Source organism: Sesamum indicum, linkage group LG13 (genome assembly GCF_026168435.1).
Source record: "Sesamum indicum cultivar Baizhima isolate 11 linkage group LG13, ASM2616843v1, whole genome shotgun sequence".
NCBI lineage: Eukaryota > Viridiplantae > Streptophyta > Magnoliopsida > Lamiales > Pedaliaceae > Sesamum > Sesamum indicum.
This window is the reverse complement of record NC_142669.1, coordinates 14,315,392-14,328,557: the sequence shown is the minus strand read 5'-3', so window position 1 is coordinate 14,328,557 and position 13,166 is coordinate 14,315,392. Positions and strand designations below refer to the sequence as shown.

The following is a 13,166-nucleotide window of genomic DNA, read 5'->3' as shown; positions in this document are numbered from 1 at the left end:
AAAAATAATTAAAAATAAAATAAAATAAAAAAGGATATAAAAGAATAATCAAAGGATAGAAACAAAGTAATTATATTTTTTTATTAAAAAAGAACTTCTCAAGAAGATAAATAAAAATATTATAGGGTATATATTAATTGATATGAGGACAAAACCTAGTTTTAAAATTTTTTATTTAAAATTACTTAAATTATAAAAGCTAATTGATGTAAAATTTGAAAGAAATTGTAAACAGTTAAAAATCAAAAGTAACTTATAATGAAAAATAATTAAGAATTTAACATAAAAAGATAAACTAAAAAAAATAAAAAATTAATGATGAGAAAGAATAATTAATAAAAGTTAATGTAATTAACTATTTAATTTATAAAAATAAATATATACGGCAAATAAGATCAAAATTAATTTTGTCCACATATGATACGTAGGGGAGAGACAGAAACATCAATTGATATATATATATATATATATATATATATTGATTTGGTAATGTTGGTTGATTTTCATTTTAAATAATACGATACAATAAAATGTGTACTTTTAAAAATTCATATTTATTCCAAATTTATGCCATGTTAGTGAACATGAGATTAAATAATGACATATTAATCTCAAATCTTGTCCAACTAAGTAAACAAAAAGGGTGAATAGCAATTTACCCCATGTGATATTAAAAATGAGTATATTACCCTCTTATAAAAAAAATATAGCAAATTATCTTCCTGTACTTTTTAAAATGAAGCAATTTACCAGGGAGGTAAATTGCTTCATTTTAAAAACCATAGAGGGATAAATTGTTGTATTTTAAAAAAAAATAGAGAGATAAATCGCTATTTATCTTTTTATAAGAATATAATTTGCTCATTTGCAATATTATAAGGGATTGTTTGCATTTTTTCTTAAACAAAAATATACTCGAATTTATCATAACTGAAATCTCACCCCACAAAGTGAATGAGGCTTACGCAGTGCAGTGTTTGAGATGAGGCCCATATTCTGATGGGCAGCTTCAACAGCCCGGCCATATATACCGACAAGACCCAGAACAAAAACAGTAACACTCCATCATTCATTATAGTTTTCCAAGGAAAAACAAATGTCGTCAATCGAAGAAGAGGAACTGCGTCGCCGGAAACTGGAAGAAGCCCTCGAAGTGAAATCCCTCCGTCGTATTATCAGCGCCTATCTCAAGTACACAGCTATTTTACGCAGTCTACTGTGTGTATAAGTCTGTAAATGTATCTGCATGCGTGTAACTTGTTTGTTTTTTTGCCTTTTCTCCCTCTAATTTTTTTGTTGATTAATTCTGTGAAATTTGCTACTTTATGTGCTTTCACCGTTACTGGACTTAAATATGTCGTTCGTCTATTCTGGTTTGTGTTTGCTACAAAAAGATCTGTCTTCGGGTTTTAGGATTGAAAGTATGTGCTAGAACTGTTTCTATTGAATATTGACACTGATTTTTGGGTGGTGTGGGGATGTGCTGCACGTGATGGCTGGCAGTTCAGTTAATGTAAATTCAAATGTAAAGGAGAGAGTTAACGGAAATAAAATGTAGAGGAGTGATTACTTATATACCAGTTTTGCTGTTAAGGAAGAATGAATGTGATGTCCAATTTTGTATCTGCTGCGGGCCTTTGAACTTTGAGGTGGAGCTTTGAAAAATGTAGCTTGTTTTGGTTAAGTTATAGCATTCAGTCCTTTGCCCACCATGTGTTGGTGGACCCACTATTAGTTTGGAGTGAGAATAATAGTAGTATGAATGATTTACCAAAATGCTAAATGGTTCAGTGAGATATGGTCAATCAAGAGAGTGCTATAAACTGGTGGACTCTTCAAGGTTTGAGTGGATGACAGGTAAGGCTGAGACGAACTCCACAGAAAGAATTTGCCCAGCCAATCATGTTTTTTTCAAATACTATTTTCTGGGTAGTAACACATATTTGATCACAGTTATTCACAAGAGAAATGGTGAATTTGTTTTCTGAATTGAACTTCAATCAAGAACTCTGTGACATTATTGCAACAATGTCATTGCATTAGCACATGAATTAATGCCTTGACTTATGTACTGAGAGATTTCTGAATAAAACATGAGAAGAGTTAATTATTGAGTTAAGAATCCATAGCTTTTCTAAGTTACATTATAGGTGTGTGGATATATTTCATCTGGCTGTTTAGCATTTCTCTCCAAGTCTCTGCCACCACACTCAAGATTGATGCATGAAAATTATATCAACCTTATCTCTATGTGGAGCAAACAAATGAAGCCAGTTGTATTTACCCGAAAAGAAGCACTTATGTCAAATTTCCAAGAAAAGGGTTTAGATATCATTGAGCATACTTGTTGGCTATGGTGGCCAATCGTAATCAAACTTGCAGTTGTTCCTCCACACCAGAGACACACACACACTGCCACCCCGAAACTTGTTCTGTAGAATGTGTTTTGGGGAGACACTTCATTCATCAATAATTGTGAATAATGAGGTAATGTTATAGTTCCATCTGCAGGTGTATAATTTTAGTGCTGATGCAGCTTTACCATTACATTATAGCAGCTTCATGTACTGTGTTTAATATAATAGAGATTCAGGTTGATATGACCATTATCTCACTATGATGTTTCATGATAGTTTATTGGTCATATTACCCAGATCACTTCTAATTTGTTCCTGTTCTAGTACTTGATGGAAAAATAATCCCTGTAACGTGAGTTTCTATCGGGTTCTCAATGCAGCTATCCTGAGGCTGCTGAGGAGGATATTAGAAGATACGAAAGATGCTTCAGGAGGCTTCCACTTGCCCACAAGGTTTTTTTCTGGTCATTCAATGTTGTTATAGAATGGCATACATAGGTTAGGGAAATTGTGGATAGTTAATTATTTTATGTTACAAGGGGTCTACACAAAATATTATGATGTATAAATCTAAAGGATAGAGTAGCCTAAAGAATCCCATTTAAATTATGTCCTCCTATATAGTTGATGCAATTTTTTAGAAGTTACTGAAATGTAAATTACCTGTTAAACTGGAAACTCCCTAAGGCAGGCTTTTGTAATGTTCACAGCTTGGAAGAATATTGTGAAGCATCTCATTTAAATAATGTTATGTTATTTTGTCAAGTTGTGAAGAAATTTACTGTTTTCTATACTTATTAACTACAAAGTTAGCTCATGAAATTTTCAAACTAATGAACATTTGTTTTGACTTTAGCAGTGAATTTGAGTTACCAAAGAGAACCTTTTTCAGATTTATTTATGATTTCTGTTTCCTGTATTCAGTTATAAGAGCTCACTTTTAATATTTAATTAAGTTTGGCAAGTCTCTTAGTTTTATTTGATGAATGTTTATTTAATTCATGTTATCTTCATGGGTTTTTAGGGTTTCAACAAGAATAAGCTTTTTGCAAATTTTAGCATTGGTTACTCTGATCTATTCTATTGACTCTGCAGGCGCTGTTGTCGCACCTTCCTCTGAAATTTCAGAAACTTAGATGGTAATTCTAATTAGCATTTCTCTATTTGATTAGTAGGAAATTTCTTAGATTGGGAGTTCCGACTAAATATTTATAGTTTTGGTGGATAAAGTATAATTCTTTTTCAAAATCTTAGTATAGAACAATAGAAGAAATGGTCAGCTATACTCTCTTTTCCTAACCAAATAAATAAATAAAGAAATAAATAGCAGAAGATAACACAGATGCAATATGATGAAATAGAGAAACAGTAGTAGAAAAAGAGCAGGTCTTGACAGGATGGTACGTTTTCCCCGTTCGGATCTGAAAGTCTTGGGTGTCAATGATGGTATAGTCTGCATTCCTTGTGGGGACACAGCTGCAAAATGTTACCCCCTCAGACCCTGGAATGGTGACAGCCATGCTGAAATACAACTTTAATACATATAAATACCTTATAACCTTAGGCAAACACCCCTCTGAAGAAATTTACTGCGGAAGCAGAATTTTCGGTTATTCCTTCTATTTTTTTTATACAACGCATTAAGAAGAGCATTGATGTATAAAGTTGCTTAAAATTACTTTTGACATGAAGCTGGGGGCCAAAGTTTTGCCCCTATAATGTCTGAACTGATTCTAGTTGTTTATTTCTTGCAGGAGTGTCTCACAGAATTCCTATTTCATATTTGAAATGCTTAAGGTAATTTGTGGATCTTTCTCTGGCCTCTCTTCTGCTTGATTCCTCATCCATTTCTCTTCCATTAACTTCCATTTTTATTAAAGGATTGTTTCCTCTAGAAGCGTAAAATTTGTATGTATAACACTGTTCTAGAAGCTGCCTTTACTGTTGATTTTGGCAGGCTTTTGATCCCCCTCTTGATATGAGTGCCGACATTCACATTTCTGAAGATCAAGTTATGGAGAATTCTTCAGATAACCATCTTTTGTCTGGTGAGAGGAACCTTCTTCCTTGTCAGTCTGGCTCAAATAGTGGCAAACTACGATTGACTAATGCTGATGAACTTGGCTGTGGGGAAGGTAGCATTGGAACAGATGGGTCTCTCAAACAAGAAACTGTCAGTGAGGTTGCAGCATATTCTATATTGCGTTGGTTTATTATTTTTTTTGTTTCTTTTTCATTATCAGAATTTGACTTCTGTAGAAAACAAAGGAGGAGAAAACTGAATCTCTGAACAACAATGTGGGGTGCTCAGGAGGCATCAATTGTAACGGAGAGATAGATGCTGTTAACAATGGTTGTGAGGACGTCAACAATTCTCTGCCATTACCTTCTACGCATGATTGTCATGGACATGTAAAGTCATCTTCCAAATATTTTCTTTTCAATGAAGACACATAATGATCATGTTCGCAAGATAATTTTTTTTATTACTTCTATGAAATGTAAGTCTAGGGGTCTTTGAGCTGGCTGAAGTATTTATACTATTAGGATGTATATGAAGTAAAAATTAATCTCTTTGAAGAGGACACTTGGGGCCCCAAATAATTACACATTCCAGGTGAAGAGTGGCAACCCGTATTTTGTAACCCCCCCCCCCCCCCCCCCTTGGTTCTTAACTTTTACTTTTAGTTGTCATTGTAAAAACTCATATCATAAGAAGGAAAGTTGTAGAAATATCTAGTCCAAACATGATTTTAGTTTAGTTATAAGCTATATCAGAGATTTTTTTCTCTTGTATTTCTCCTGTCTTTTAAACTGTCCTCTCACATATATCACTTGGTGTACTTTCTATGTTCCTTTATCATAACTGGTTTTTGTTTAAGGCGTTGAGTGTCCCCAACATGCTAGTACTTTTTATGATTATTGGCCTGTTTGGTGTTTCTGAATTGCCAATTAGTTAATTTGTTAGCCCTGTCTCTCTTTTTCCAATATTTATTTGGTTTATCCATTTATGGTGTAACTTTTAGAATATATTTTATACATTAATGGATTTTTGTTTAATATATGAGATAAGAGGTTATTGTATAAAAAAATCAATTTTATATGATTTTAAATATGTACACATGTACCTGAGTTTCCAAGCCAAACTAGTTTACTTATGTTATTTGTCCGCAACTAATGTCCGCACTGGATCTTCTTTCAGGTATCCTCATCATCACCAGATTGGTTGGACCCATCCTTACAGTTTCATGTTCCTTTAGTTGATGTGGATAAGGTGTGCTTACAAATTGAGTACATGACTAAATATACATTATGCTAAATGGATTATAGATTTTACTGAATTCTCTCGTACTCCTGCTTCTTAGATCTAAGGTTATGGCCATGTAATTGGGGAATTTGCATAATTGGTGTGTACGACAATTGCCAAGAAAATGTCAAAATCTGCAGCTGTGAAAGATGAATGCTGCTGTTTCTTTCTAGTGATCTGTTTTGTTTGGACTAGGCTTGCAATTGGGTGACTTTGAACAAGTAATTGGATGAACTTGAAAAGTTGCAGATAATCCTGCTTCTTAGAGTTTTGAGACATGATCAAGTAATTGGTTGAATTTGTATAAGTGCTACTTTTGTTGTATCAATCTGGTAAAACAATGTGAATTCTGCAGCATGTGAAGAATGAGATTCTGGTGTTTCTCGAACATGTACTTAGTGGCGACTACACTAACCAGTAGGTTGGACTTGAACATAAATAGGCTATTCTTGACTTAAGTTGGTGAAAGAGTTAAGAGCCTGCCAATATTAATCTAATAGTAGGTTGATAGTCTTAGAGCATTGGAATTCTGCAAGCAATAATGGCTGACCTTTTATGACAGATTTATTTTTAAGTCCTTATTAAAGTGAGATTCTGCTGTCGATGGATCTTATGGACAATGGCCACTCAAAATTTTCTTCCCTATCCCTTTTGTGATGCTTATGAGCCCTGTTTGTGTAATAGTATCATTGCACTTCTCCATCCACTTTTTGTTGACTGATGATGGAATAAGTAATGTAAGATGTTAATACCTTGCTGCTTGCAGTTGGCATGGTTCTGTTTGAAGGTGTAGTGTTGATCTTCTCTGCTATGTCCCATGTTCATGTCTTTGCATATTCCGAAGATTCTTGAGGCACAACTTGCAGATTTATTAATTCATTTACCTAATATTTTTTTGCAAGGTGCGGTGCATCATAAGGAACATTGTCAGGGATTGGGCCGCTGAGGTATTAATTAGATTTCTTATCATCTAGAAAAATACTAGATCTCAAGTCACATTGATTATTATTTTCAATGGTTGAGGATATAGTTTTGCCCCTCAAAATGTAAATGTAGTGAAGATAAAAATACTATAAGCAAAAAGAATAGAGATTTAAATGTTGGAAAGATTATTTTTTTTTACTGTTTTCTTGTTATGTTCAGGGTCAGCAAGAACGTGATGAGTGCTATACACCAATCCTTAAAGAACTTGAACGACTTTTTCCACATCGTTCTAGAAACAGGTGCATTTTAATTCATATATTTTATCGAGTCATAGATAGTTGGATTTACTTGGACTTGGAGATTGCATTAGCATATAATACTTGGTGTCTTAACAATGTCTTAGCGTCAATTGTTGTTTTCTCACTGTAAATGTTGGTATCCTATTCTTCTTGAACAGTCCTCCTGCATGTTTAGTTCCTGGAGCTGGACTTGGAAGGTTAGCATTAGAAATCTCATGTTTGGGTATGTTTCCAGAGCAGATACCTGTACTCTGTATTCATAATTTCTTTGCCACCAGCCTGATAGTTTTATTGCATAACAGGTTTTATAAGCCAGGGAAATGAGTTTTCTTACTATATGATGATATGCTCCAGTTTTATACTAAACCAGTAAGAGACTTACAATTTCAGTTCTTTATAAAGATTAGATTTGACTTAAAACTAATTTGTTAGTTCATAGTGCTCAAATTGCTGAGGAGTGGACCATATATCCATGGATACACAGTAATTGCAATTCACTTTCAGATGATGACCAGCTTCGCCCTGTTTCAATTCCAGATATTCATCCAGCTAGGTACTGTTTTAACTTTTTTGTCCACTTTGTATATGGACATCTTCCCATTTCTTTGCCTTTTGTCTTTCTCTAGTTCGCTATCTACCCTTTTAGTTCTTTCATCGACCTGTTTTTTTCTTTCCCCAAACATAATAGATGGTTACTCGACTTCTCTATATATTGAAACAAAAGGACTGACTAATATGTGGATGCCTCTTGAAATAAATTCCCTATTTATTTTACCGAAGTTTTTTTCGTTGTCTTGTCCTATATGAAGTAAAACTTCTTGGCGCCTCCTCCTGTCTATCCACGATGCCACTTTTGATTGACATAGTGCTATGTGCTCTCTGTCCCTGTCTCTCTCTCTCTCTTGCATGCTTGCGCAGGCCTTCTGCTCATTACAATTGTATGTTAGTTCTTAAACAGTTATGTTAGTGACTATTGTATATTATAATGGTGTGGCTCAGCAAAATAACACTTTGATCCTTTATGAAACTTCCACAAGCTATTTCCTACACTTTTCTAGAAACTAGATTGTAATGAAATCCAGTGAAACAGTGCAGGGATTACTGAAGGCTTCTCAATGTGTGGGGGTGATTTTGTTGAAGTATATAATGATCCAAGCCAAGTAGGTATGGGAAGTGCATTGCTTGTTCTCCTTTATTTATATGTTAACATGGTGAATTGATGCACAAGGCAGTAGGTAATTGATTACTAATCATTTGCATGGCGGTATTTCTCCTGCTGTGAAAATAGTAGGTGAGTTAAAGCCTCCAGCCTGGGTACACATGATTTGATCATTTCTAAATATTGTTTTGGCACAATGATTCCAGTTATTAGTTCTATATGTATCATCTGAGATAATGCACATACAGATTTTGATAAGGCAGATGGGTGTCTTTGCCTTGGCAATCTGTCAGAACTGGAACATCTAGAGTACAAAACATGGTAGTTAATGGCGCGGCCATGGCACGCACTTGGGCGCCATTTAGGCATTGCCCAGGCACGTGCCAGGCGCGCATTTATGAAGACGGGCCTGGGAGGCCTCGACACATCAATAAAAAAAAAACCTAATAAATAAGGGGATTTCAGCAGAAATAAATATTCTGCATGCATGAGTAACCTGTTCATTCCTGCCTCTTCTTTCTTCGGTTCTCTTCTTAATTTTAGACTGTTGCTGTTTTGCTTTAATTATGTCATTGTTTGTAGACTAGTATTCTATGATTATGTTATTTACTTCTTTAATTAAATATAAATATAAATCAAAATGACCTGTTTTTCATATGTTTTAACGATATAAGTATGCTATGAAATTTCAGTTTCAGACTTTCAGTAATTCAACTATAAGGTTGTATGTATTGTTTAGTTTATGAAGTTTTGTTATGTTGAATTTATTGTTTATACGTCTTATTTAACTCCTTATACATTAATCTAGTCAAAATAATACTAATTATATAAATATATAGATTATTTCTTATATTTGCGCCATCCTTCGAAAAGGCGCATGCCGCGCCGTGTGCCATGGCTCCAGGAGCCCTTGGCGCCATTGTGCGCCGTGCGCCACTGACTACTATGATACAAAATCTATTGAAGCTTAAAGCCAAGCTCTTATGCAACTTTGAAGACTTCCCTGCTAGATAGTTCTGCTTGTCTTCTTATACTCTTTTTCTTTTTAATTATTATTATTATTTTCAGGAGTCTGGGATGCAGTTGTGACATGTTTCTTTATTGATACGGCACACAACATTGTTGAATATATTGAAATTATCTCAAGAGTTCTAAAAGATGGGGGTGTAAGTTTTTTTTACTAGATATTACTTATTACTTGTACATCCTTCTTGTGCCAGTTCTTACTCCGAATGGTTGGCAGGTCTGGATAAATTTGGGGCCCTTGCTTTATCATTTTGCGGATATGTATAATCAGGAAGATGTAAGCCCTTTGGCCCAAATAGCATGAGCATGCACTTTTTTATAAGCAGTAGACTCAACTGATATTCTGGGTTTATTTTTCTTTTCTTTATGGTCAATTTGCTTCTTTAAGGAGATGTCAATTGAGCTGAGCTTGGAAGATGTTAAGAGGGTTGCCTGTCATTTTGGATTTGAGATGGAGGTAACCACGAATTTATTTCTTGACTTTTCATGTACTTACTGTAAGACAAAGTCCAACCTTGTCAATGTTTTTCTATGAAACAGAAGGAATCAACAATTGCCACAACTTACACAACAAACGCAAGATCGATGATGCAGGTAAGATTTTTATCTTCCAACTAGGTTTGATATTTAAAATAGGGTTGAATGCGGACACCCCCCAACCTTTAAAGGGTAATACACTTTGCCTCCCAAGTTTTCAATTTGTGTGGACGACATCCTAAACTTTGTAAAATGTTCAATGAAACCCCTGATTCCTTTAATCAGTGGAATATTCCGCTGGAGATTTTGAACAGTTTAGGTTATGCATATTGCCCCTTGAATTTGGAAAAGTAGATGCATTTTTAACCACCTAAACTATTTAAAATCTTAATCTTTATTTTTTTTGAAATTAATGCGATATGTCACCAAAATATTATCATGTGCTACTATTTTACTTAGTATATGGGTATCTAGTTATTTTATAGTAATAAATTATTTTTTCTTGTAACGTTCTGTTAGTTTTATATATATTAAGTAATGAAATTGTTTTAAAGTCACTCTCCAATACCATTATGACATATAAGTTCATGTTTATTTGTTTGGTGAATAATATGAGTTGTTTCGGACTTGGATTTGATATGGTTAAGATATGTAACATTGTTCTGATCTGTAGAGACAGTAGGGAAAAAAAATTGGCATCATCATATCTCTCATTTACTCCTAAGTTGAACTACAAATAATCTAATGTACATGCATTACTTACGATATCATAACATTGATTGGAGAATTAACTACAAAAGTTAACTTTTGCTGACGTTCATAAAGATAGAATAACCAAAATTAGTTTATTGACTTGCATGTTAAATCTTCTAATTTGTGACCACTTACTGCTGTTGTCATGTTATTATCATTGCCATCATCGTCGTCAACATTGTTGTTGTCATCTCATCATCATCATCATCAATACTATTACCACTGTCACTGCTGCTGCTACAACTGCTATTATATAATATGGATTGCTGTATTTTTGACAACATAATTCACAAGTTCACTGCCTATCTGTAAATGCAGAACCGATATTATGCGGCATTTTGGACCATGAGGAAGAAACCTCTTCCACAGAGAGAGAACAGGTCATGACATTATTTATTGTCTGCCATAAATTATTTAACTAGCTGAAAAATCATACGCAGTTGTGGTCAAAGGCAGTGCACATGAAAAGCTTTATTCTGAGTTTTCTCATTTTGTATTGAACTCGAACTTTTGTTTAGTATAGTTAGGAATGTGAAACTCAAGATGAATGTAACTGAACTTTTTCATTTCACTTCTGTTGGTGATTAGTTTTCATGTACTCGTATTATCTATAAGGGATAGATTGTAGTGCTGTCAAATATAGATTATTACTTTGATGCTGTGGAGTGGTTGTCATATGCATCAAATTGGATAGAGGATGACCATATGCTGTTATAATTTCAGGCAAGCCTGTGAACAATGTAGATATTGTTTCTTTCTCTGCTTGTTCCTTTGTCTTTTAAACCGCAGTAAAATGTCATTGTGTAGTCCCACACTATATAAGGCACTTTTAATAGATTTTGTGATCCCTCTAGACAATCTTCTTCCTGATGAGGCACAGCTAATGATTTTTCATTAGTCTTGCAGTTGAATCAAACTTCGAGTTAATTACAAATTAGTCCCATGCTTTTGGAAGTAGTAATTTAGTCCCACACTTTTGTATTTTTTTGCAAAACTAGTCCTGCTGTTAAACGATGTAATGGAAAGGCCAAAAAAAAGGCTAGTGTGATCGGGTGAAAGCGGGTGGACTGGTAGAGAGGGAAAGATATGGATTTCGTCCTATAATTTTGAAAATGAGTTTCGCAATTAAAAATGTGATGAAAATCCCACGTGCTTAGCATGTGATCATCACCAGAAATAAGAACAATGGAAATACTCGATCTCTTACTCTCTATCTCTCCCTCTTTTTCTTTCTAAAATCCTTATCTTTGAAAACCGCCTCTCAATAAATACTCTCTGCCTCTCTAGGTGTTTCCCTGAAAACTCTCTCTTTCTCTCACCAAAAACTCTCTATAGAGATAAGGGATTTTAGATAGAGGTTCCCAAAGAGAGGAATTTTAGAGAGAGAGAGAGAGTTGTTAGGAGTCATTTGTGAGTGTTCTTTAAAAGTGTTTTTCAGTTATTGACTTCAAAAAAGCACTTATTGTTAGAAACAATAATACTTCAAGACGGCATTTTTAAAACAAAATGTTTGAATATAAATGATTTAATATTGAAAATCGTAGTTTCTTTGAAAATAGTTCACAAACAAACACATAGAAAAAGCACTTAATTGGTATTTACAAGAAAAAATGAACAATAAATTTAGCTTGATATGATTTGTACTTAGCTTGGTATGAGTTGTGTAGTAGCAACTTGGGTACAACAACTGAGTTCAGAGCAATTTGCTTGTTTTGAAAAAATTAGATATCCTATTTCTACGTGCACTGGTGTTATGCCACTTCTTCTGGGATAAGAACGTGCATGATTGCTATGTTGCACTACGTCAAATCTTCTTGATCAATAACTCAGGCACCAGAATTGGAAAAAAGTTGAACCAAGAACTAGTAAGGGAGAGGAAGTAGAGAAAATAGTATGTATTTGCATAAGTGTGCAAGTATTGTAAAGCTTCCAGCCATTAACAATCATTCACCCAGAATTAAACCAAAAAATCCTTCTTTTTGAAAAATGTAAAAAATTTTTAGTAATTGAAAAAATGGTTTAATGTTTTAAAACTGTTAGATTTACATTTCAAATTAATTCAAACTTTCTGCATAAAATATAGATACTAGGACATTCGCCCTAACACGTTTGGTCCAATCCGATTCTAGTAGGGACAGACAGGGGGCAGCGACGTGCATATGAGGTTTTCACAAGTCCACTATAGTCTCTTGTCTACACTTCAAATGGTTTTGAGTTTTGGACTTAATATAAATGGATCCTTTAAAGTATTTTCAATGCGGGACAAGCTAAGAGTTACTTTAACTCTTAACACCATCTCTTTATATACTTGGCAAAGCACAACTCAATCCCTCAAACTTTCAATATGGGAGTATCAACACATTCCCATCCTCCTTTACCATCTAATCTATGGATTCCCCTGATTGGCATCCAACTTATTCAATTAAAATTGTATCTAATTTACATCTAATCATGCCAATTATAGCAATGCCCCAAAATTTTCATGGATTTGGGATTTGCTCAAGCTATCATAACTTGCTTTTAATAGTGGTACATTCATGTTTAAACCATTATCTAAGTTATCTAACTTTGGCTGCCACGAGGTCAAATGAAACTAAGCCTTGAATTTGAGCATGTGGTCGTGGCACCGTTTGTTATTAACAAGAAGCTACTAGTTATGCATTGATATTTAAGGTTGACATATAAACCATGTATTCTGATCATGTTTCATGAATGCTTTAAGAAACATCCATTCCCTTAGTTGCGAAAAACAACTAAATTCTCTTAGTTGGGCATATTTGGGGATGCACTGCTTGTATCTCATCTGAAAGGCTTGACCTATTTAGAGTTGTACTCTTACTTTACTAGCAGTTTACGACACCTTC

General features: G+C 34.2%; 1 protein-coding gene across 5 annotated transcripts; it reads left to right on the top strand.

Moving 5' to 3' along the window:
* The first annotated feature begins 1,006 nt into the window (after window positions 1-1,006).
* On the top strand, window positions 1,007-11,060 carry LOC105176090 (uncharacterized). Of its 5 annotated transcripts, none has more exons than XM_020698709.2 (19): window positions 1,021-1,191; window positions 2,738-2,810; window positions 3,453-3,496; window positions 4,112-4,154; window positions 4,315-4,405; window positions 4,493-4,530; window positions 4,617-4,769; window positions 5,560-5,631; window positions 6,567-6,611; window positions 6,808-6,887; window positions 7,046-7,110; window positions 7,190-7,256; window positions 7,327-7,440; window positions 7,978-8,051; window positions 9,115-9,212; window positions 9,290-9,349; window positions 9,461-9,529; window positions 9,613-9,666; window positions 10,621-11,060. In XM_020698709.2, exons 1-19 carry the CDS (start codon window positions 1,097-1,099, stop codon window positions 10,687-10,689), a joined length of 1,404 nt encoding a protein of 467 aa, XP_020554368.1. In that variant the 5' UTR covers window positions 1,021-1,096; the 3' UTR covers window positions 10,690-11,060. The 5 variants fall into 5 exon arrangements, 4 of the variants coding, with proteins under 4 accessions (XP_020554367.1, XP_020554368.1, XP_020554366.1 ...); XM_011098792.3 differs by having other exon boundaries at window positions 1,023-1,191; window positions 4,493-4,539; XM_020698708.2 differs by having other exon boundaries at window positions 1,020-1,191; window positions 4,315-4,530.
* The last annotated feature ends 2,106 nt before the right edge of the window (window positions 11,061-13,166 follow it).

Coding starts and splice junctions, on each gene's coding strand:
- LOC105176090 (XM_020698707.2), top strand. CDS start 1,097: ATGTCGTCAATCGAAGAAGAGGAACTGCGTCGCCGGAAACTGGAAGAA. Junction 6,612..6,807: donor TCAGGGATTGGGCCGCTGAG/GTATTAATTAGA, acceptor TGTTATGTTCAG/GGTCAGCAAGAACGTGATGA. Junction 9,530..9,612: donor ATTTTGGATTTGAGATGGAG/GTAACCACGAAT, acceptor TCTATGAAACAG/AAGGAATCAACAATTGCCAC.